This window comes from Hemicordylus capensis, chromosome 4, assembly GCF_027244095.1.
Source record: "Hemicordylus capensis ecotype Gifberg chromosome 4, rHemCap1.1.pri, whole genome shotgun sequence".
Classification (NCBI taxonomy): domain Eukaryota; kingdom Metazoa; phylum Chordata; class Lepidosauria; order Squamata; family Cordylidae; genus Hemicordylus; species Hemicordylus capensis.
The window spans coordinates 39,965,060-39,985,914 of NC_069660.1; the positions used below are offsets into that span (position 1 = coordinate 39,965,060).

The following is a 20,855-nucleotide window of genomic DNA, read 5'->3' on the forward strand; positions in this document are numbered from 1 at the left end:
ATACATCAATTGCACACCACCCTTGGAGTTTTATACTGAAGGGTGGCGTAGAAATTGTCTGAAAAAATAATAAGCCCTACCAATCTGATGGCTGCCGCCATGGCCATCGTATGTATTCTCAGGGCTACTATTTTATTTATAGCAGCCTCGGGCAAGAAGGGTTTTTTCCTGCAAACATTGACGCCCTCACAAAGGTCAAATGCTTGAAGACAGTGCTGACTGGCTTCACTTTGTGGTGCTCAGGCATCACATTACATATAAATAAATAAATATACAGTACTTACACACACAGTCAAGGACTGTGGGATCTATACTGCTTAAAACTCGAAGACCATCATCCCAATCCCTTATGAAAGAAAACTGTGATAACACTAGGGCTGTGCATGAACCAAGGTTTGTACACAGGTTGGGTGCCACCGGGGTGGGCGGGCGGGAGCAACGAGCAGGATCTTTTAAAAGAAGATCAAGCCCTTACCTGTTCTCCACCGCCCCTTGCAGCTTCCTGCTTTGGCAGCGCTCATCATAAGAACTCAAATGCCACCGCAGGAGGAAGCTGATGGGGTGGTGGAGAGCAGTAAGGATGTGCATGGATCACGATTCCAAGAGCAATTCGTAACGTATCCCCAGCACCTTTAAAAGGGAGGAGAGCAGGTTCATACCTGCACCTCTTCCACTTGCCTGCAGCTTCCTGTTCTGGAAGTGCGCCCTCCAGTGCCATAGTGTGCCAGCAGCACTCTCTCCAGCTACCCTTGTGTGATGGCGGCCATTTGCGTGGTCAACATGACCGCCACGCAAGCATGGAGGCCATGTGCATGCCGCCATCGCACAAGGGCAGCTGAGGAGAGTGCCACTGGCACACTATGGCAGTTAGGGTGTGTGCCACTCAAACAGGAAGCTGCAGGTGAGTAGCAGAGGAGCAGGTATGGACCCGCTCTTCTCCTTTTTTAAAGGTGCCGGGCATCTGTTGCAAATCACAGTTCTTATTGTGATTCGTGCACATCCCTAGAGAACAGATAAGGACCTGCTCCCCTCCTTTTTAGAGATCCTGCTCACTGCTCCGCCATCCCCACCCCCAGTTTCATGCACATCCCTGGAGAACACACACATTTAGCTACTCCAACCAGGGGCTAGATAAAATTGCCTCAGGGGCCAATTGTACATCATGGGTCACCAACTGGCAATCCCTGAAATACATTATATGCAGACATGTAGATTCCAATAGTCTTGAATATCTCCAGAGGCATAAAGTATCTCAGATCAGTTCCTAGTGGACAGACATTATGCCTTCATAAAGGCAGTACCATAGTAATTGACTGCTGGAAATTAGAACATAAAGTGGGCTAATTGCTTCGCCTATTTCTTTTTTTCCAATGGCCTTAAGGGTTACAGTTTTCCCTAAATACACCACTATGATTCCGATTAATAAAGGTGATGTTCAAGTGTCAAGAGACACATTCATTCAGGAGAGAAACTATGTGGCACTATGGAGAACTAAACAATGGTGGCTTAACATAAGCAAGAGCAAATTAACAAGGGGGTCTTTCTCCTGTGATACTGGGGTCCACCAGGCATAGAAATAGTGTTCAATTGGTAATCTGATACTATTGTAGGAGGCCTGAAAGTGAATTACAAATGATTCTGAATATATTTGCAACAAGCCCTAGCCTTTTAAATGGATGTTTCATAAATTTATGCACCAGAAAGTCATAGCTGTCGTAACTGGCAGTCTCCGCTATAAATATTAGAACAAATCCTTTCTCACTAAGATGTGGGTTATTTCCTTTAGCTTTGGGACAAAAAAAAAAAAATAAAAAGAGGAAAAGCCCCTAAACAGCTAAAATAGAATATGAGGCAACAGGGAATTTTAAAATACCTGCAATCTCTGTTTCAATGAAGTTCCTTAAAAAATATAAATTTTGTTTGCGTGTGAGTGCCCTCTTCTGGACCAACACTGCTACTCTGGTATGCTAGAAATAAGATACTTGAGTCTGAAAGTCATGAGAAATCCAAGACTTTATTTACATTTTTTGATAGTAATATAAATCATAGCCTTTACAATTTGTCAGCCTCAATGAGGCCAATAAACATTCTTTGAAATATCCGATTACTTTTTTTACACCTGTAACTGATGTAGTACCTGCAATTCATTGATGGCAACAATAAAGAGACAGTGCACTTAAGATGCCTCACGACAGGATAAAAACCTAGATGCTTCATTAAGTATATAAAGAATCGTGACTCACTACCCGAGATGCCAACTATTAGGGCTGTGAATTGCATTGGATCAAACACACGGATGCAATATGCCCTGTTAGGCATTATCAGAGGGAGGTCTGCAATGTCAGCAGGGACCCTCCAAAAGTCAGAACTGTCAGAAGCTGCTCTCCTATTGTTCGGGAACTCTGTTGGACCCCTCCTTCTTTGCCTTCTCCGCCTCCCTTACCTGGGACTGGGTAGGCCCAGGAGACAGGCAGTCTCCCATTCTCTTTGCTCAGTAGGGAGCAAACAGCTACCTTTACTTTAAAGCAGGGGTGGGCAAAGTTGGCCCACCAGCTGTTGTTGAACCACAACTCCCATCATCCCCAGCCTGGCTCAAATGCCCTTTTAGGTCCCTGAGTGGTCCAAGTGCTTCTACGATTCATAGTTCTTTCTGAAGCCATCACCAGGGAAGTGGGGACTCAGACATGTTGGATCTCCAACCTGACAGGGCAGTTGGGAGGACTGCCCTGGCCCCTCCCAACATTTCCACTGTTGGGTCATATCATGTTGGAATTTGACATTTTGGGCCATGCACAGGCCTGCCAGATATTTAAGTCCAACCAGAGAACCTGGACAAACTCACATCCAGGCCTGCACAATGGCAGCTCTCTTCTTGCTTTGAAAAGCACTCTCCATAACACATTATGATTCCTGTCTTGAGGTCAGAATACCCTCACAGTCTGCATACTATGCCTGCTCAGAGGCACTGCTTGGAGCAGACCCCAGTGTTTTACTGGATGCTGCAGCTTCAGCTGTCCGTGGAGTCTGCTTTGGTAGACGAATAGGTACATAGATGTTGGAAGTACAGTGTTCTTTAAGGTATTCTCCACCTTTTTCTTCATAATCTTTTCTAGTAATCCAGCCTTCTTCACGGTTCATGTATTCCAGTGCCCAATCTCGAGCTCCATACCATGCATCTAGCACAGGATTGGAAGCAAGGTGCACCTACATGGCAGCAAGAACAGTCAAGAAGCCTGGTTAGTGAAAGTATGTGTCACAGAACAAGAATGGCAATGCATGAGCAATCATCGGAAGAATCATCTTCTCCTCTGTGGACCTACCTGTTCCCTAAGATCGTCTTCTGAGGTCCTGCGCCACCTGTACTTGCCTTTTGGACATTTTCAGCTGGCAGCTGGGAAGAGGGCCTCTTCTATGGTCGTGTCCTGCTTATGGAATCTCTGCCCCAGAAATATTTGCTTGGTGCCAACACTTATCGTTCAGATAACAAGCTAGAATTGTTTTATTTTACAGAGCATTTAAATGAATGAATTTTGTTGCTGCTGTGTTTCTTGAATTTTGGGTTTTATAGTTTGCCGTTTGAATTGTATATTTAGATTTTTATTTAATATTTTAAGCTACCTTGGATGCTGATGTAGAAAGGCAGGATATGTGATTTAAATTCTCTCTCTCTCTCTCTCTCTCTCTCTCTCACTCACACACACACACACACACACACACACACACCTGTCAGTCATTCCACTGTGGAAAAAGTACTATGATCTTTGAGTATTTTCCACAGACAAATCTCCATGTTGCCCATCACTGCTACTAAGCATTCTGCCATTCTGTGTCTGCAAGATACATCATAATTCTGACAGCATATGAAATCAATTCAAATGCCTCGCAGCTGCCTCATACATAGGACAAGTTAATTAACATCTTGTTGGCACTGGCATAGTGTCTTTCTCCCCCTCTTTTCCCTTATTTGAAATAAGTAATAACACAAAAATTCATAATATAATATAATGAAAAGGAAAGAAAAAGAACAAGCATGGAGGCATATGCAGCCATTGTACTGCGAAATCCAATACCACACCTGAAAAGATGACTGGAATGGCCTTATTTCAAGCAGTTCCTTCTGGATTCTGGCTTTCATTCCAGGATACATCATGTTTCCACCAGTAAGGAAGACATTCTGGACAAGCTTTTCCTGCTGCTCTTTAGAATACCTGGGGGGGGGTGGGGGGGAAACTGCTGTAAACTCCATCTCTTGACAGCACATTGTCTACCTTAAACTCATATTCATGAGATTTGTTTGTAATCATATGATCTGATATTTTGTTGGTCTATGAAAATTTAGAACCTGTAATGCAACTGCTACAGTGGCAGCAGGTGGGCTTTAATTATTATAAGGATAGATCAATCACTACAAGTAGCATTATTTTTAATTCCAGTTATGGAGCTTTCTCCAATTCATAAACTCCTGCTTGGGGTGGGGGTAGCTTCCTTCTTCTCTGTAATCTATGGCCTATTCCTTATATTAGCCATAAGCTCTATCAGCAATTTATAGACAGGCATTAGAACCTTGAATGTAAGTGGGTGTTAATACTTGTACTTATTCTGGATAAAGGGGTTTATCCAGAGACCTTTGAAAAGATCAACCCTATGTTTCATCATCAATACAATTCTCCCCATTTCCTTTCTCTTAGTGACCTGTCTGTTGTCTCATAATAAAACAGACATACAGTATGCCCCTCTGTCCCCAGTCTTGTGTCCCTCTCTGCATCCTTCATCAACTATCCTCCCTACTACATAGTTAGCAGTCATTACTAGGGATGTACACGAACTATTCCGTGCACTCCCAGGAAGTGGGGGTTCCTTTAAGGGGCAGGGAGGGTGCCCTTACCTGCCCCACCGCTTTCCCCCCACTAGTGCTCTCCCGAAAACTGCTGGCACAGGGCTGCAGCATACCTCCTTGCACCCCATGCCAGCAAGGAGGTACGTTGCAGCCCCGCGCCAGCGGTTTTGGGGAACGCGCCGGCAGCGGAAAGTGGCGGGACAGGGAAGGGACCCTCCCTGTCCCTTAAAGGAAACCCCCCGCCTCCGAACCGGCTTGAACACCAGACCTTCGAACCGGTTTGGTGCTCCATAAAAGGAGCACCGAATCGGTTCATGCACATCCCTAGTCACTACTAATGTATGCTATTCTCCTTAACCAAAACTAACGCAGAGAAGAAGAGAGCTGGTGTCCCACTGCTCCCATAGCTTCACGAGTGTTAGTGTTTCCCCAACTAGCAGATGAAGAGGATTGGCACTGAGAAACCAAGGGAAAGTGTGGGTGCACAGAGGCCACATCATAAATGAACACAAATTGTGAGACATTTGCTGTATTTACTGTTTACATGGCATGAGAGTTAAGATGGGCACTTTAATTTTTTCATGTGTTTGGTGAATGAATTATTTGTAAATACCCCAATTCTTCTCTTTAACCAAAGCTTCTTTTATCCTAGAATAATTATGGAGTTGGAGTTGTCATCTAGCAGTAACATAGAAAAGTCAGGGAAGTGTTTTAGATAGGCTTTGGAAGGGCAAAGACTGAACACACAACCAGTATATTAAAGCTGGGTTAATACTTGGAATTTAGCACTTGTGTGGACCAACCTCTCAAGAACAAACTGCATTGTTTCTCCTAGTCCAGCTTGCTCTTCTCCTATCAAGGATGGCTGAAAAATAACTTCAGGAACTCTGATTCTTTCAGTGCCAAGAAAGAGCTGATGATACTCTGCCAGATTAAACACAGGCTGCAAAAAACATCAGATTCAGAACAGTATTGCTCCTGAGCACTACTATTTATTTTTATTTTTAGCATTTTGGATTTTATTGAAATAAAACAAATATATGAACTGTCCCACTCGCCAAGCAGGAAATTTTCTATCTGCCCCATCCAAAGGAGCAGAAATATTTCAGCACATTTATAAAATATTTGTATCAAATATTATTAAACTGACAACAGATACTTTTATAGACAGGGAGAAGTTGCCCCAAAATTGTTTCTGATGGAATAGTAGAAGGAACTAGCTTAACCCACGGAGAGCATCTGCACGCTAGTACTTGATTGCTCCCCTCACTCCCTCTCACAGCCCCCCTCACTTCAGAGATCTCTCCACCCTCACCTGAGCTGCTGCTGCTCCTCCATCTGGTTGCTTCCATCCCCCCTCACCCCTCTTGGTCGCAGCTGCAGCGTTGCTGGCACCTACTGGCCAAGCTGCAGCCTCCTATCCCCAGAAACCTCCCCACCCTCACCTATGCCCCGTTCCTGCTCTTCCCGACAGAATCAGCAGTGGTTGACCGGGCTCTTCCTCGCTGCCGCAGCCACCATGGCCACGCTTTCCCCTCAGGCCGCTGACAGGCCCGGCCCAGGCCCATCCCTTGCCTGCCTGTGCCAATGGCCTTGTTTACCCCAAACAGCAGCAGCGGTTGACTGGGCCCTTCCTTGCTGCCAACATGGCTCCCAGGTTCATGCATTACATCGACGGCTGTCATAGATTTCAGAAAGTTGTCTGCAGGGTTGCTTTATTATTATTAAAATTGTGTGTGTGTGTGTGTGTACACATATATAAACTATGTGTACATACACATGCTTTATATGTACATTTTATGTGTACATATATAAAGACAAACCTGTACTGTAGTCACTGGCTTTTCAACTTCAGGTTGCTCCTCAGCAAATAAAGGTTCAAATTCATTCATGCTTTCCACATCTTCCATGGACTGTTCACTACCCAATGGATCCAGGTCAGGAGTCTTGAGAAGGAAAAATACCAGGACGTTATTCCAGTAAACAGCAAAGCCATACACAAGCTACCATGTGTGTGCCAAGGTCTAAAAACAGCGGTGTGCATGACAAATGATCCCTCTCTGCTGGCTGAATTCCATTTATGCAGTATTCAGTTCTGAAAAAAAGGGAAAACGCTGAAAGCATGAGCCAGATGGTTTAATTTGGAGAAAGTTCCACTGAGATCAGTGGGACTTCCTCCCTAGTAAGTATGCTTAGAATGGCAACTGCAGTGAACAAAAAGGGGGCCTCTGGAGAAGGGGTCTTCTACACATTTCCATATTTCCAATTATTCTAATACAAAGTTAAGGCAGGGGCCCTCAACCTTAGGTCCCCAGAGGATGTTGGATTATAACTCCCATCATCCCCAGCCACAATGCCTGAAGATCACTGTGGCTTGGGGTTATTTATTTTATTTATTATTATTATTTTACATTTATATTCCGCTCTTCCTCCAAGGAGCCCAGAGCAGTGTACATAGGTAGGTTCCTCCACACAACAACCCTGTGAAGTAAGTTAGGCTGAGAGAGAAGTGACTGGCCCAGAGTCACCCAGCAGGTATCATGGCTGAATGGAGATTTGAACTCGGGTCTCCCCAGTCCTAGTCCAGCACTCTAACCACTACACCATGCTGGGATGATGAGTTAGAGTGCAGCAACATCTGGGGACCCAAGGTTGAGGGAGCCCCCCCCCCCACCTCATGAGTTCAGGTATTAGCTCAAAATCTACTTTAATCAAAAGAGTGACAATTCCTCATGAAAAAAGTGTTTGGATACCAATTACAAGTCTTTGGTTAACCTAGATTTTCAAGATGGCTCCAACTTGCTACATTTACAACCTTCCCAATAAGTCTATCAACTATTTTATTCTGTAACCTGTTGATTCAGGAAGATAAATATTTGCTGGCTAAATAAATGCTATGTGAACTTTAGAAAATTGCTAGTTTCAGACAAGTGTCAATGAAGGTAGGTATTATGCCATAAAGGGCCACAGAGACCAGGCTACCAAAAGTGAAGGAATGGATAGTATGCCACAACTCACTGCTGGCAAAATGCATCACCACAGATTATTATTTACTAGGTGAGGTTTTGAATCTACTTTACTTAGAACTCCAAGCACTAGATAATTTGTGTTTGGGAATTCCCGGCCAAGAAGCTGCTTTCACCAGCAGTAAACCAAATATAATATTTTTAATTGAGCAAACACTAAAAAGTTTACACAACTTAAAAATAAAGCTTACATAAGGATAAATATTTTTAAAAAACTTGTATACAAGTAAAAAGATGTCCTAAAGAAAACCTTGCTCAAAATGTCACTGCTTTCAGTTCACAGACACCCTTCTCCCGCCAAGTACAAAAAGGCACACACAATCACAATAAATGCTCATTGAACCAAGATTATATACAGCAGATCTGAAATGCAGTCTAGCTACTATGAAAGCCATAGGCTCAGAGTTGAAATGGGATACGATACGCCCTTAATTACCTTTGACCTTTCAAACATATCCATGGGGATAATAACTAGAGGTAATAATAATTCTCTTTTCTACAGTGACCCTCATACTAAACGTTGATGGTCTGCTAGTCTCACTAGCAAGTTTATTCATCTTCTAGTCTTGCTATCCTGAAATTTGTGTCTACAAGGTTGTCTCTCTACAAGGTTCAACAGTAGCAGCAACTTGATTTAATCTTAATTTGTTCTCCTAGCTCACCTCTTGAGAGAAATCAAGAAACCAATGACAATCTCTTATCAATATGATAATCAAAGCCATACATGTTCACCTCCTCCAGATGCACATGGAAAATATGTTTAATTATATTCTTGACATCTTCCCAAACTCCCCAGCCTTGATGTGCAACTACTCTATATCCTGTATTCTGTTCTTCTCAGCCTTTTACCTGACACTGATATGGGAAGGCTCAAGAAAAATTGTAGATGTCAAGCAGCAGCCAGATGAGAGTCTTCACACACTTTCAACTTAACAAGCCTTATCTGTCCATCCTTAATATAGGCTATATTTATTCACTGTATAAACACCTGGAGCAGTCTAGGTCATCTTTGAAGAATCTTAAAATGGAGCAACTTCTGCAAAGAAGACAGGGCTTGCTAAGTGCCAAGATTAATATTTATTATTTCTAAAGTACTTAAGTAGAAAGGCGCTTTCAGAAGATTAGTGGCACAGAAGTGGCTTCTACAGAGTCCTCTTCATATTTTGCAGAAATAGGATGGGGTGGGTGGCTAGAGAAGAAGAGATATGCTCTAGGAGAAGATAGCAGTAGGCACGTTTCATCAAGTCTTAGCCCAGTTAACAAGATAAAAATCTTAGAGCTGCTTTATATATATTCGTACATTAAGTATATGTGAGAGCTGTGTAGCATAGTGACTAAGAAGCTGAGCTTCAAATCAAGATGTTCCTAGTTTGAATTTTTTTTTAAAAAAAATTCACATATTTATACCTCACCTCTCCAGCAGACTACTGCTCAGAGTGGCTCACAACATTAATAAAATAGATATAATAAAATTAAACAAGTTAAAAGACCAGGCTAAAACCACATTTTAAATTACAAATTCCAAAAGTTTCAAATTAAAAATTATTAATAAAAAGCTAAAAATTAAGAACTAAAAAACCTAACATATATAAGCAGCAGGCAATACATTTAAAAGCCTCTTTTTAAAACATGTGTCTTTGCTTTTTAAAAACACTGAGGGATGGAGCATGGTGAAGCTCTTCCAGGCGGGCATTCCAAAGCCGAGGGGCCACAATAGAAAAGTCTGTTAGTTCCCGCCAACCAGATTTCTGTTAGTGGCAGGGAATTTAATCTCTGCCATAAATTTGCTCAGCCACTATCATACTCTCCAGCTGCAATAGGGCGATAATAAATATTTCCTTAGAGATCTTAATCTGGAGTCTACGAGGTAGGGTCCAGGTGGTCCGTTGAAAATCTTTGCTGCATTGAATTTTAATTTGTTTCCAAGGGAGCCTGAATCAAGTTCTTTAAAATAACTATCCTGACTACTTTATTTTTCTCTGATTGTTAATGGAACCTTATTAAAATATATTGTATTAATGGGGCATGGGTAATACTTGAGGATCTGGGGGGGCGTTCTCTGTAGGTGTAAACAAGTTAAGAACCCTTGCCTTAGAGAGTTGCTGTACAGATTAATAAGGATTATACAAGTAAAGCAATTTGCACAAGTTTTGTGTAAGACTTTCTGATTGTGGCAATGTGCTTCACTTGTCACAAATGCTGGTAGTTGGTACAGGCAAACCTCACCATTCGAGGATCCAACATCCACAGTTTCATGTATCCATGGTCAGGTAATTGACAACTGACCTCAACATGCAGTAAAAAAAAAGTTTGTAAGGGGTTAATTCCACATATCCGTGGGTTCGGGGTGGCCCGAAATGGCCCCAGAGGCCATTTCCGGCCGCCATTTTGAAGAGAGGAGCCATTTTGTAGCTCATTTGTGTACATTTTTTAAAAAGTGATTTCTCACAGCTGGGTTTGGGAGTTTTGAGTGGCATTGCTGGATACCTGGAAACCTGCAGAGCACAGTAGGTCCTCCATTTGTGGGGGGGGGGGGGGGCTTTTCACCATTTTCAGCAGTCTCCAGAGCTTCCAGGAACCTAAGCCCCCCACCTCGTTTCCCATTGCCTCAATGACTCAGTATCCTCAGTTGTAGCAGAGAATGGAACTCCTGCAGATACCAGAGTTCACCTGTACTACTATTAACAGAAATAGCTTAGCATCACTGTGTACCTCTGGCTTGCTATCCACAACATCCACTTCAACACTGACTTCCGCCTGTAGGATTTTCTGCTTAGTTTGCTCAACAGCCATACTCAGCTTTTGGATGTAAGACTGAAGTTCTTCAGCAGAGTCCATGTTCAGCTCCACCAAAGCTTTGTGAAACTGATCCATTTGACCATCTTCTAGAAGTTCCTGCACATAAACATAATAGAAGGAAATAGTAAAAATTAGCTATTTGCACTGGAAATTGTGAACACAGTCGCTGGCTTTTGCTGCACACTTTCTAGCTACTACAACAAATATTCATATACTGCTTCTCAAAGTGGTTTACATAGAAAAACTAACTAACTAACAAGACTCCCTGGCCCACAATCTACAAAGCAAGGTATCACAATCTACAAAGGGCTCACAATCTACAAAGGGCTCACAATCTACAAAGCAATGTATACAACCAGCCACTGGAGAGATGCTGTGCTGGGGTTGGGCAGGGACAGCTGCTCTCCTGCTGCTAAATATAAGAGTATCACCACTTGAAATGGTGCCTCTTTGCTCAGTTAGCAATCATTATATTGCTATAATGAGTGCAATATAAAAATCAATGGGACTACAGCAGAAAACCCCAAATGTTGTACAGCAGGATTCATGAGACATTTACAAACAGCAAGTGTATCATTAGCTGCAACCAAGTGACAACTGTAACTTCCTCAGCCGTATGATAGGTATCAGTGAATTATTATATTAATACTTCTCTCTAGAATGAAGTGTGGCCTTTGTGCATGCCACTCACTCCCCGCAGCTCCTTTCCAACCTCCCTAAAACCATAAGTCAAACACCGCACAGGGTTACCTGAACATAAAGCAGCCTGTCCAGCCTCTCTTGATCGAGCTGCAGCTTTTCCTCTCGCCGGCGAGCATTAAGCTCCTGGAGCCGACGAAGCTGCTGCTGCCGCCTCTCCTGCTTGTCTTCAGATGTGAGGGTGCTTCCCAGGAGCTTGTTTGAAAAGGGCAGCTGCATCTTATGGACATTGTTCTCATAATACTCGGGAGATCGCCACTTCTGCATCTCTATTCAACAATTTTAGAAGCAAGGTAATTTGGGCAGGGTCAACCAACACTCTTCTGTGCACTTCTCTTTGAAAAGTATGCAGCTCTGAAAACAAACTAGCTGGGAGTGCAATTAACCCCTCTGCCCAAGATTCTTTCCTGTTTTTTCTAAACGGAGTAGGTTTTGCCCATTACATGCAAGTAATTTCTCCTATGCCTTCTCTAGACCAAAATACAGGAGACACTGAAGGGAAAAAAGAAACAGAGGAGAGAGAGGAAACAGGGTGCTTCTGCCTAATACCCTTTGCGTCATGAAAAGTAACTACTGCCCAGAGTCTGAGACAACAAGTGAAAGTTTCAAGACCAAGTTCAGTTGCTTGAATGTATCTTGCTAGCCTCACAGATGGCAGTCAAAGGCAAGAGAAGGTACAGAGAACAGGGCTGTGCATCAGATACTTGTATGAGTTTACAGCACACACACCCCCAGTACTGCATGGAGGTCACAACATGACTGTTTCTTGTGCTGTGGGCCTCTTCTAATTTAGCCAAAACCCACAGGATTGGCTGTGTACAGTAGTGGTGTGCACGGAACCACGGCAGCATGGTCCGGCACTGAGGGGGGTCGAACTTTAAGGGCGGGGGGGGAAGTACTTACCCCTCCCGCCGCTCTTCCCCCGCCGGCGCTGTATTTAGAATTGAAGTTTTGGGGGCGGCAGCATTCCTCCCTGCTGCCCCTGCCTCCGTCATTGCCAGGAAGTCGTGTAAATACCAGCACGCATGGCCCGCCCTTAAAGTTCGACCCCCCCCCCCAGTGCCGGCCCGGTTTCGAACCAGTTCGTGCACATCCCTAGTGTACAGTAACATCTGGGAAGCGTTCCCAGCGCTTTTCCCACTGGGAAAGCACTAGGAGGAAGTACTCTACCCAAATGTTCCTGAGAGTCTCCCCATTCGGCTCCATGGAAGAGCCATGGAAGTTCCAGTAGAAGAGCCACTCCCATGCACTGAGGAAGTGAGTAACTGTGCAGAGAAGGCCATGCTGGAAGTGGCCACCTCTGTATGGCACGGGGGCGGCGGTGGAGGTGCAGTAAATTCACTGAGATCCAAGAGTCTGACGCACAGCCCTAATAGAGGACATGTGGCAAAGAGACTTGCTGGCAGTTCCAAGCAGGGTAGAGAGCTGGCCCGCCACCTTCCATGGCCTCCTCAAAATGGCCCTCCAATTAAAACCAGTAGCTGACCAGACTCCATATGCTATGCAGTCCCTTTAGCAGGTTACTCTTTAATATACAGAAGTATAAAGTGATTTACATGTACCGTTACTGGATTCTATCTACCACTGAATGCTACTTGAGTTGACTTTTGATGCGAGTTACTACATTTGAATGGTTGTTCTCCAAACAAAAGCTTAATCAGACAAAACTTTTCTGCCTTAACTGTGGTATGTCAACACTGAAGTTAATGCTAACCATGGTTATCTTTAATCAGGGTTTACAAGCTCTCTTCAAATTCTGTTTTAGAACTAAACATAATTCACATTTTTATGATTTTGTTTTACTAAAACAAAAAAAATTCTTTTTTTACTGAAAATTCCCAAAGGAGAATATAAATATTTTATTTATTTATTTATTTATTATTAGAAATTTTATACTGCCCTTCCAAAAGGCTCAGTGCGGTTTACATTAAACATTTTTTAAAATAAGAACAAATTTAGAAACTGAAAAACAAGCAAGATAACAAATGACTAGTCAGTGGAGCAAAAGATCTCAAAACAACTATTGGGGGGAAAAACAGCCAAAAGAAAAAACTTGGTTTAGAAATAAGACCTCAGTAGTCAATCTTAAAAGCCTGGGGGTGGGGAAAATTTAACCTCAATTTAGACATATTGGGATCCCAAAGAAACAAGGTCACCTACAGAAACTGTCATGCTTCAAAAAGACTGAAATCTTTTTAAATTGTTTTCTAAGCTGACCATGAGTCGTAACTAAAAATATCTATCTAGGATTGAAACTTGAACCTTCCTTCAGGTCAATTTATGGTCATTTCCATGCACAGAAAATGAATCTTGAAAAAGCTTCATGTAACTGAGTAAAAGCTATTATGGAAAAAGTCTTGTATACAATACATCATTCAGCTGTAACAATCCAGGTAACTGGTATCAATTACATTTTTCACTTCTCTTCTGGAAGAGTATTTATTTCTTTATAAAGGTGTGAATGTTTGTATTAAAAATGTTAAATGGGGGCAGCCACCCTCTTAATCTACCATCACCACCCCCAAGATCTCTTTTGTGGACACAGAGATGAAAACAGACTTTTCGTAAGACTGGAAGTAACCCAGAATACATGCAGTAAAACATTTAATTCTTAGGACTGCCAGAATCTAGGAGGAAAAGACAGTTTGGTTATTTATGCCATGAGGCATAAATGTAATAAATATGGAACCTGAAGGGAAATTGCTTAACAGTAAAACGTACCTTCTCTATAATCTTCAGCAATGTAGCTATGCTCATGTAGTATTTCCTCCACACGACTAAGAGTGATAGCAGCAAAATGCCCAGGGTATTTCAGCTGCAGGAGACGCTGAAGGTACATAGCAGCCTGGCAACCTCCAAGATTTATACGTTTACAATTTCTAGCATCCAACCTACCAGCCCACAAAAAGAAAGAAAAAGGAGTCTTGTACATGACATAGGACAAAATAGCTTGTTAAATAGTTTATTCTACCACAGAGCTTTCAATGGGAAATATTGTCTGGGTTATCTCCCCACCCACCCCCTGGCATCAGAATACTGAGCTATAAAATAATTGCATGTACCATACCCACATCCAGTTTTTATAAAATTATGTATAACTTAAGAATTATAGACAAGCAAACAGCTAATTAAAATATATAGGTGAACATGATCATTAAGTTTCATATTCCGATATTTTTATTATGCATTTCCATATCTTACACACAAAAATAGAGATAGTCTTTTGCACATAGTGCAAAAGAGAGCGAGAACAGAACTATGACTCTCTTCCTCTGCAAACTGCTTAAAACGGCGTTATTCAGAGCAGAGAATCTACGTTAATATAATATTTGCAGCCTCTGTAAACAGGAAATAAGAGGGAAAGTTGACTGAGGATGCTCAAATTCCAGAGACACAGGAGGATACCAAAAGAGCATCATCAACATCACGTTGGAGGTATTTGATAATGTTATTGTGATAAAATCAGTCTTCACAACTTTGCATGCAACCTGTGAAACACAGTGTGTATATGTGTGTATATATATAGTTTACTTGATCTGATTATTCAGGTAAGACTCAGTAAAAGTGACTCAGTTCATATGGCAACTATCCTGTTATCTTCAGATAATTAGGCATGTAAAAACTGCCTTCTGCTAGGTGACTGCACATGGGTTTTCTCCTGGAGGAGAGGGGGAAGAGAAAAAAATGCAAGCACAGTCTGTGGGCAATTGACTATTATTTTATTTTTATTATTTTTTACATTTTATATCCTGCTCTTCCTCCAAGAAGCCCAGAGCGGTGTACTACATAATTAAGTTTCTCCTCACAACAACCCTGTGGAGTAGGTTAGGCTGAGGGAGAGAAGTGACTGGCCCAGAGTCACCCAGCAAGTATCATGGCTGAATGGGGATCTGAACTCGGGTCTCCCCGGTCCTAGTCCAACACTCTAACCACTACACCACGCTGGCTCAGCACTGTGTGCATAGCTCAGTAAACTGAGTTGAGAAAACTGAGACATCCAATAAAACTAGATTTTTAACTCTTTTTGGGTGAAGTCTGATCACACTGTAACCAAACTTAGGAACATAGGAAGCTGCCATATACTGAGTCAGACCACAGGTCCATCTAGTTTAGTATTGTCTATGCAGACTGGCAGTGGCTTCTCCAAGGCTGCAGGGAGAAATCTCTCCCAGCCCTATCCTGGCGATGCCAGGGAAGGAACTTTAAACCTTCTGCTCTTCCCAGAGTGGCTTCATCCCGAGGGGAATATCTTACAGTGCTCACACTTCTAGTCTCCCATTCATATGCAACCAGGGTGGACCCTGCTTAGCTAAGGGGACAAGTCATGCTTGCTACCACAAGACCACCTCTCCTCTCATGGAGACAACTCTCTCTCTCTCTCTCTCTCTCTCTCTCTCTCTCACACACACACACACACACACACACACGGACCTTGGGGACCCGGTCCAGTCCCCCATGGTCCGGGAGGGGCCTCCAAAAGGCCAGGGAGGCTTGGCAGCCACCCCACACCGCCAAACCTCCGCTGTTCTTTAAAAAAAAATCTTACCGCAGCCAAGGGTTGGCTGCATGGGGGTGGGGAGCGGAGCAGTCCTTCCCCCTTCTTTCCCCCTCCCCCAGCAGCAGAGAGCCCAGGGAGACGATCTCTAAACTGCTCAGGCGCACCTCACACTTTGTTAAAGATGCTGACCTGAACGGACACAGCCAGCGTCCCTCTGGTCTCAGAGCCGCAGGTGGAGGGGGGTAGAGGGGAGAAGGACTGCTCCGCTCCGCCACCCTGCAGCCATCCCTCAGCCGTGGTAAGAAGTTTAAAGAACAGGTTGGTGGGGTGGGCCCCCTGAAGGAGATTTTGGGGGGCCTCGTGTGTGTGCGGGGGGCTTGCAGCTGGGGGTCCGGGCACCCAAATTATCTTGGTGCGCCCCTGCACAAGCATGCACACACACAACCTGTGCAAAAGAGAAGTCAGGACTGCACACCAGTTTGTAAAACATTACATCATCTAACCTCATAATCAGTATACAACTCACCTGCCCTCCAAGACTGGCAAGATGTGTGTACTCTGATATCCAGAGGAAACTATGAGACCACTACAAGGCCAGCATTGTCTTTTATTGTGATAGAAGCTGTACAAACTGTCCACACCATACGAAATTCTTGGGACTTGGTAACATTCAAACAGGAGCTCGGACATCATTTGCCTCGAATAGAGAGGGTTGCAGACAGCTTCTGTTATCACAACTGGGTGGTCGACACAGCCCTATAACAAAATTGTGAAAGGGGGTTGGGGAGAGAACAGGCTACATGAAGTCCCAGCAATTGATCAAATGGATGCCTAGATTTTGAAATAACTGTAAAGTCTTATGTGGCAATGGTGTGCAGAAGTTCAACGGGCTCCTTTAACTCTAACAATGGAACATGGGAATTTAAACTGGTTTTTGCAACTCTGACACTGGTCAGTTTTGGAAATAAAGTACACGAAAACTAGAAACCAGCATTTTCTTCTTTAGGGGCCACATTTTCTTCTTTAGATGCCCCAAGCCAGGGATGACCAACTAGTGGCTGCAGGTTCTATATACCCCATTCAACTATCTTATCTGATCTCCTGTAGCTCTACCAAATTTTAATCAATTTAAGAACATTGTCCACTGTTTTACTGACAGTAAGGCTTCAAAGTTGGGAAATATATTAAGCATAACATTGATATACAGTATTTTTGCATTTTGTCTGTAATGCACTGAAAGGAGAGACAATATTTCTATGTCAGCCTGCAATCTGAACTCTAACTCACCCCCTTTTTTTAGAAGTCTCTCTGTCTGCAGCACATATGAAACTGAAGCTCCCTTATAGCAAGTCAGGCCATTATTTCCCCAGATGTTCTGCCTAATGAATACAGGTAGGCTGGGCAAAACTTGTCAATGCAATAATATCCTCCTACACATATTCATTGCAGGTACAGTTATCACCCAAACAGGTGATAAAGGGGGTATATCTCCCTTTCCACAGATGATTTTTCTTCAGGAACAATGATAGGGATACTCATACTTAAACACACACACACACACACACACACACCGCCTTGGGATTGTTTTAATGAAAGGCAGTATATAAATTTAACAATAAATAAATAAATGTGTACATGTTTTCACATACATGCATCTGCTCTAAATGTCAACAAAGTGGCCCTCAAAAATATGTATTGCTGAATGCGTGTTGAATGTACTGTGTGAATAGGGCTTTTACAGCTCTGGCCAACTCTCTGGTTTTATATTAAAAGAATGAGCTACAAATCAGGAAGGCTTCTAGGAGTGAATCGCCCCTCAGCCATAAACTTATTAAGTGGCCTTAGGCAAGTCCCCAAACCTCAGCTTCAACCCTTATTCTACAAAATGGGGATAATAATACTGACCTATCTTAAAAGATTGATGCAAGGATGACATGAAGCACTATGAACACTCAAAGGTGCTATACATCTGCTAAGTAACCTGATGAGCCCTGCTGTATAACTGTAGATGCCCAGGGGTGTGGGGACAATGGAGCAAGGGAGGACGATTGTCCTTTGGTCGCCAGAGTCTAGAGGGACCACCAAGGTACCCCCTTGCCCTCAACCAAGGCACCCCCTTGCCCACTCTTGCACCCAGCTGGCGAAATAAACACTTGTCGGCTGGGAGCATGAAGTGTGTCCCTCTCCTCCCTAGCCAGTGTTTTCAATGAAACACTGGCTGGGCTGGGGAGTGGGGGGGGGGGGAGCCCAGACAGTCAGCCCTTTCCAGAGCAGTGGCATCTGTCATCAGATGCAGTGCAGAGGCAGGGAAAGGAGCTCTCAGTCAGCAATTCAATGAAGCACTGACAGGAAACACTGCAGGGGCTGACTGGCCCCATCCCCAGTACCAGCCTGTGTCTGATGTCAGATGCTGGGTGCATGGCTTGGGGCAATTAAAACCAAAAGGGGTGAGGGAAGCCACCAGCAGGACTTTGCCCTCAGGCCACAGGTAAGCTTCCTGCCAGGGCTGCACAACCTTGGCCCTCCAGCTGCTGCTGGACTACAACTCCCATCATCCCTGACAACAGTGGCCGGTTGTCAGGGATGACAGGGGTTGTAGTCCACCATTGGCAGGAGGGCCAAAGTGGTGTATCCTCAATACATTCTGTAGTACAGAGATGGGCAACATTGGCTCACTAGCTGCTGCTGGACTACAACAACTCCCATCATCCCCTGGCACACAATTGTGGCGGGGGATGATGGGAGTTGTAGTTCAACAACAGCTGGAGAGCCAATGCAGGTCTTATATACCTGAGGGCAGGCATCCCTGGCTGCAAACCGACACCCCTCTCCCGCACCTAGTGCTTCACCCAGCCAGGCCTCCACCGCAAGCCCCCTACCTGAGAAGATACGCCCAGGCGCTGGAAACCGTGGTCCAAGAGCAGCTCCTGCAGCTCCATCTGAACCGCCACGTTGCGGTCGAAGGGCGAGCGGAGGAGCCAGCGGAGGGGCTCGGGGCTGCCCAGGTCGTTGCCCACCTGCGTCTCGGCGCCGGCTCCGCCGCGGGCTCCCCGACTCCGAGCCACCAAGGAGCGGAAGCGGAGCAGCGGCTCGCCGGGCACCTCGGGGTCCGCGCAGGCCCAGCCCAGCCGCATCTGGAACGAGCCGTTGTCCACCACCAGAGGAACTGGCTGCGGCAGGCGCACGGCTGGGCTGGCTTCCAGCATCGGGTCGGGGTCCCAGCGGACATCGCGGAACGGGAACACCCCGCCAGGCACCGCCATCGCTCGGGAGAAACTGTGCGTCGCTCGCTTAGTCCGCCCCTCCGCTTCCTTCCGACCAGGAACAAGAGCTGGGGGCCGAACGTTCCGGTCTTTGAGCGACTCACCATAGACTTAGGAACCTCCTTGCACATACTTTCCCCGACATGATCTGGACTGTTCAGTTGCCTCTTGCGGGAGGCGCGAGATTCCCCTTTTCCCAGACACTGTTTTTTTTTGCGATCAAGATTACTCCAGACCCCAGGGATCCAGATTCCACACACACCCAAGCATTGGAGGAGCTCGCTTGCTCAGCGGGATCTGGGACTGGGAGAAACACTTTCTCTCCCACCCGCAAAAAGCAAAAAAAAAAAAAAAAAAGGGGGGGGGGAGTGATGAGTTGCTCCTTTAGCTCTCCCTCTGTCTGCATTCTCCCTCCCATAAGTGTTCTCCTATTCAACCTGCGGAAAAGCACCTGAAGTTGGGATCTCAAAGGGTTAATCGCCTCCATCCATTAGCCTGCTACAGCTGCGATCAGCTTCGCAACCCCGCCCCTTCATTTTTCCTTCGGCCATTGTGGCTGAGCGATGATGGGAGTTGTAGTCTAACAATATCTGGGGACCCAGAGAGTTGTACACTTCTGGTGAGGATGATCTGAAAGGAGCCCGTTTGCTGTCGTTTTAAGCCATTATATTTTATTTGATTTACTTCTGCGTTTAAACTATTTATTACACTTTTATACTAATTTACTATCCAAAAGTATGCGGAATACCATTATTCAACATAACAAACATAATGTAAATTAAACATAATGTAAAAGATACAGTATCCTGACTCAAGCAGGGCCAAAAGGGACTTCGGAGTGACCCTACAGCAGAGAACTAAAAACCAGCGCAACATCCAGCAAATACTTGTTTAAAGAGAGCCAGCATGCAGGGGCAGGCAATTTGTGGCTGAGAGTGATCAAAATTGTAGTTCTACGGCAGCTGGAGAGCCAAGGTTACCTGCACCTGCTAATGGGTAGAGACTCCGCCCTCTCCAGCTGTTTTGGGACTACAACTCCCATCATCCCTAGTCACAGGGGCCAATAGTGATGGATAGTGGGAGTTGTAGCCAACATCTGCAGGAGGGCAGAAGTTGAGCAGCCCTGGGTTAGAATGTTAGACTAGGACTTGGAACACCTGAGTTCAAATCCCCCTTCAGCCATGAAGTTCACTGGGTGACTCTGGGCCAGTCACTTGTTGTATCTTAGTCAAACCTACCTCACGGGGTTGTTGTGAGGATATACATAATCATCTATACTGCTCTGAGCTCTTGGAGGAAGAGTGGGATACAAACATGAAAATAAAACAAATAAACCAAAAGGTTTTTACTGCTTGACAAAAGGTGCCAGAGAGGGAAATTCAAGAACCTTAGCACCACTACCAAAGAAAGCCATCTTCTAGATAATCAGAGTGTGGTGGGACCTGAAGCAGAGACATTTGATCTTAATGTTCAGAGTCATATAAGTGCCATCTAGGGATTCCACTAAATGGGGCAGAAAGGCAGGGTATATATATTTTAATAAACAAATATTGGTTCTGCCTGCTCACTCCCACGCAAGCTAAGACAGAGGCAAGGGGCTGTTGAACCATCTCTCCTCCATTGTGGATGTCAAGAGAGGCTGCTCAGATGCAACCCTTCCTTTAGGCACCTCCGCTATCTATTCACAGCCATTTGTTTCCCTGTGTTCAAGTTTGTGGGTGGGATTGATCAAC

General features: G+C 44.4%; 1 protein-coding gene and 1 long non-coding RNA gene across 2 annotated transcripts in view; one reads left to right on the forward strand and one right to left on the reverse strand.

Annotated features, from left to right (window-relative positions):
* Positions 1-4,730, forward strand: part of LOC128322355 (uncharacterized) — a 34,030-nt gene extending 29,300 nt beyond the window's left edge. Inside the window, exon 2 of the long non-coding RNA XR_008305674.1 lies at positions 3,148-4,730. This is a non-coding gene — a long non-coding RNA (uncharacterized LOC128322355). The remainder of the gene's footprint in view (positions 1-3,147) is intronic.
* On the reverse strand, positions 1,996-19,539 carry ACTR5 (actin related protein 5). Its single transcript, XM_053243462.1, has 9 exons — positions 18,739-19,539; positions 16,386-16,615; positions 14,083-14,252; positions 11,413-11,630; positions 10,576-10,758; positions 6,661-6,783; positions 5,641-5,780; positions 4,076-4,208; positions 1,996-3,204 (listed from the first exon to the last, which is right to left on the reverse strand). The coding sequence occupies exons 1-9, from the start codon at positions 19,120-19,122 to the stop codon at positions 2,947-2,949; spliced, it is 1,839 nt and encodes a 612-aa protein (XP_053099437.1). The 5' UTR covers positions 19,123-19,539; the 3' UTR covers positions 1,996-2,946.
* Between the last annotated feature and the right edge of the window lie 1,316 nt (positions 19,540-20,855).

Bases quoted from the DNA above. Each gene is read 5' to 3' on its own strand.
- ACTR5 (XM_053243462.1), bottom strand. From the start codon at position 19,122: ATGGCGGTGCCTGGCGGGGTGTTCCCGTTCCGCGATGTCCGCTGGGAC. The intron at 16,616-18,738 runs GTAGGGGGCTTG...ATTTTGTTATAG, and splicing joins GCCTGGGCGTATCTTCTCAG to GGCTGTGTCGACCACCCAGT. The intron at 6,784-10,575 runs GTACACAGTGAT...TTCCTTCTCAAG, and splicing joins TTGTGGATAGCAAGCCAGAG to ACTCCTGACCTGGATCCATT.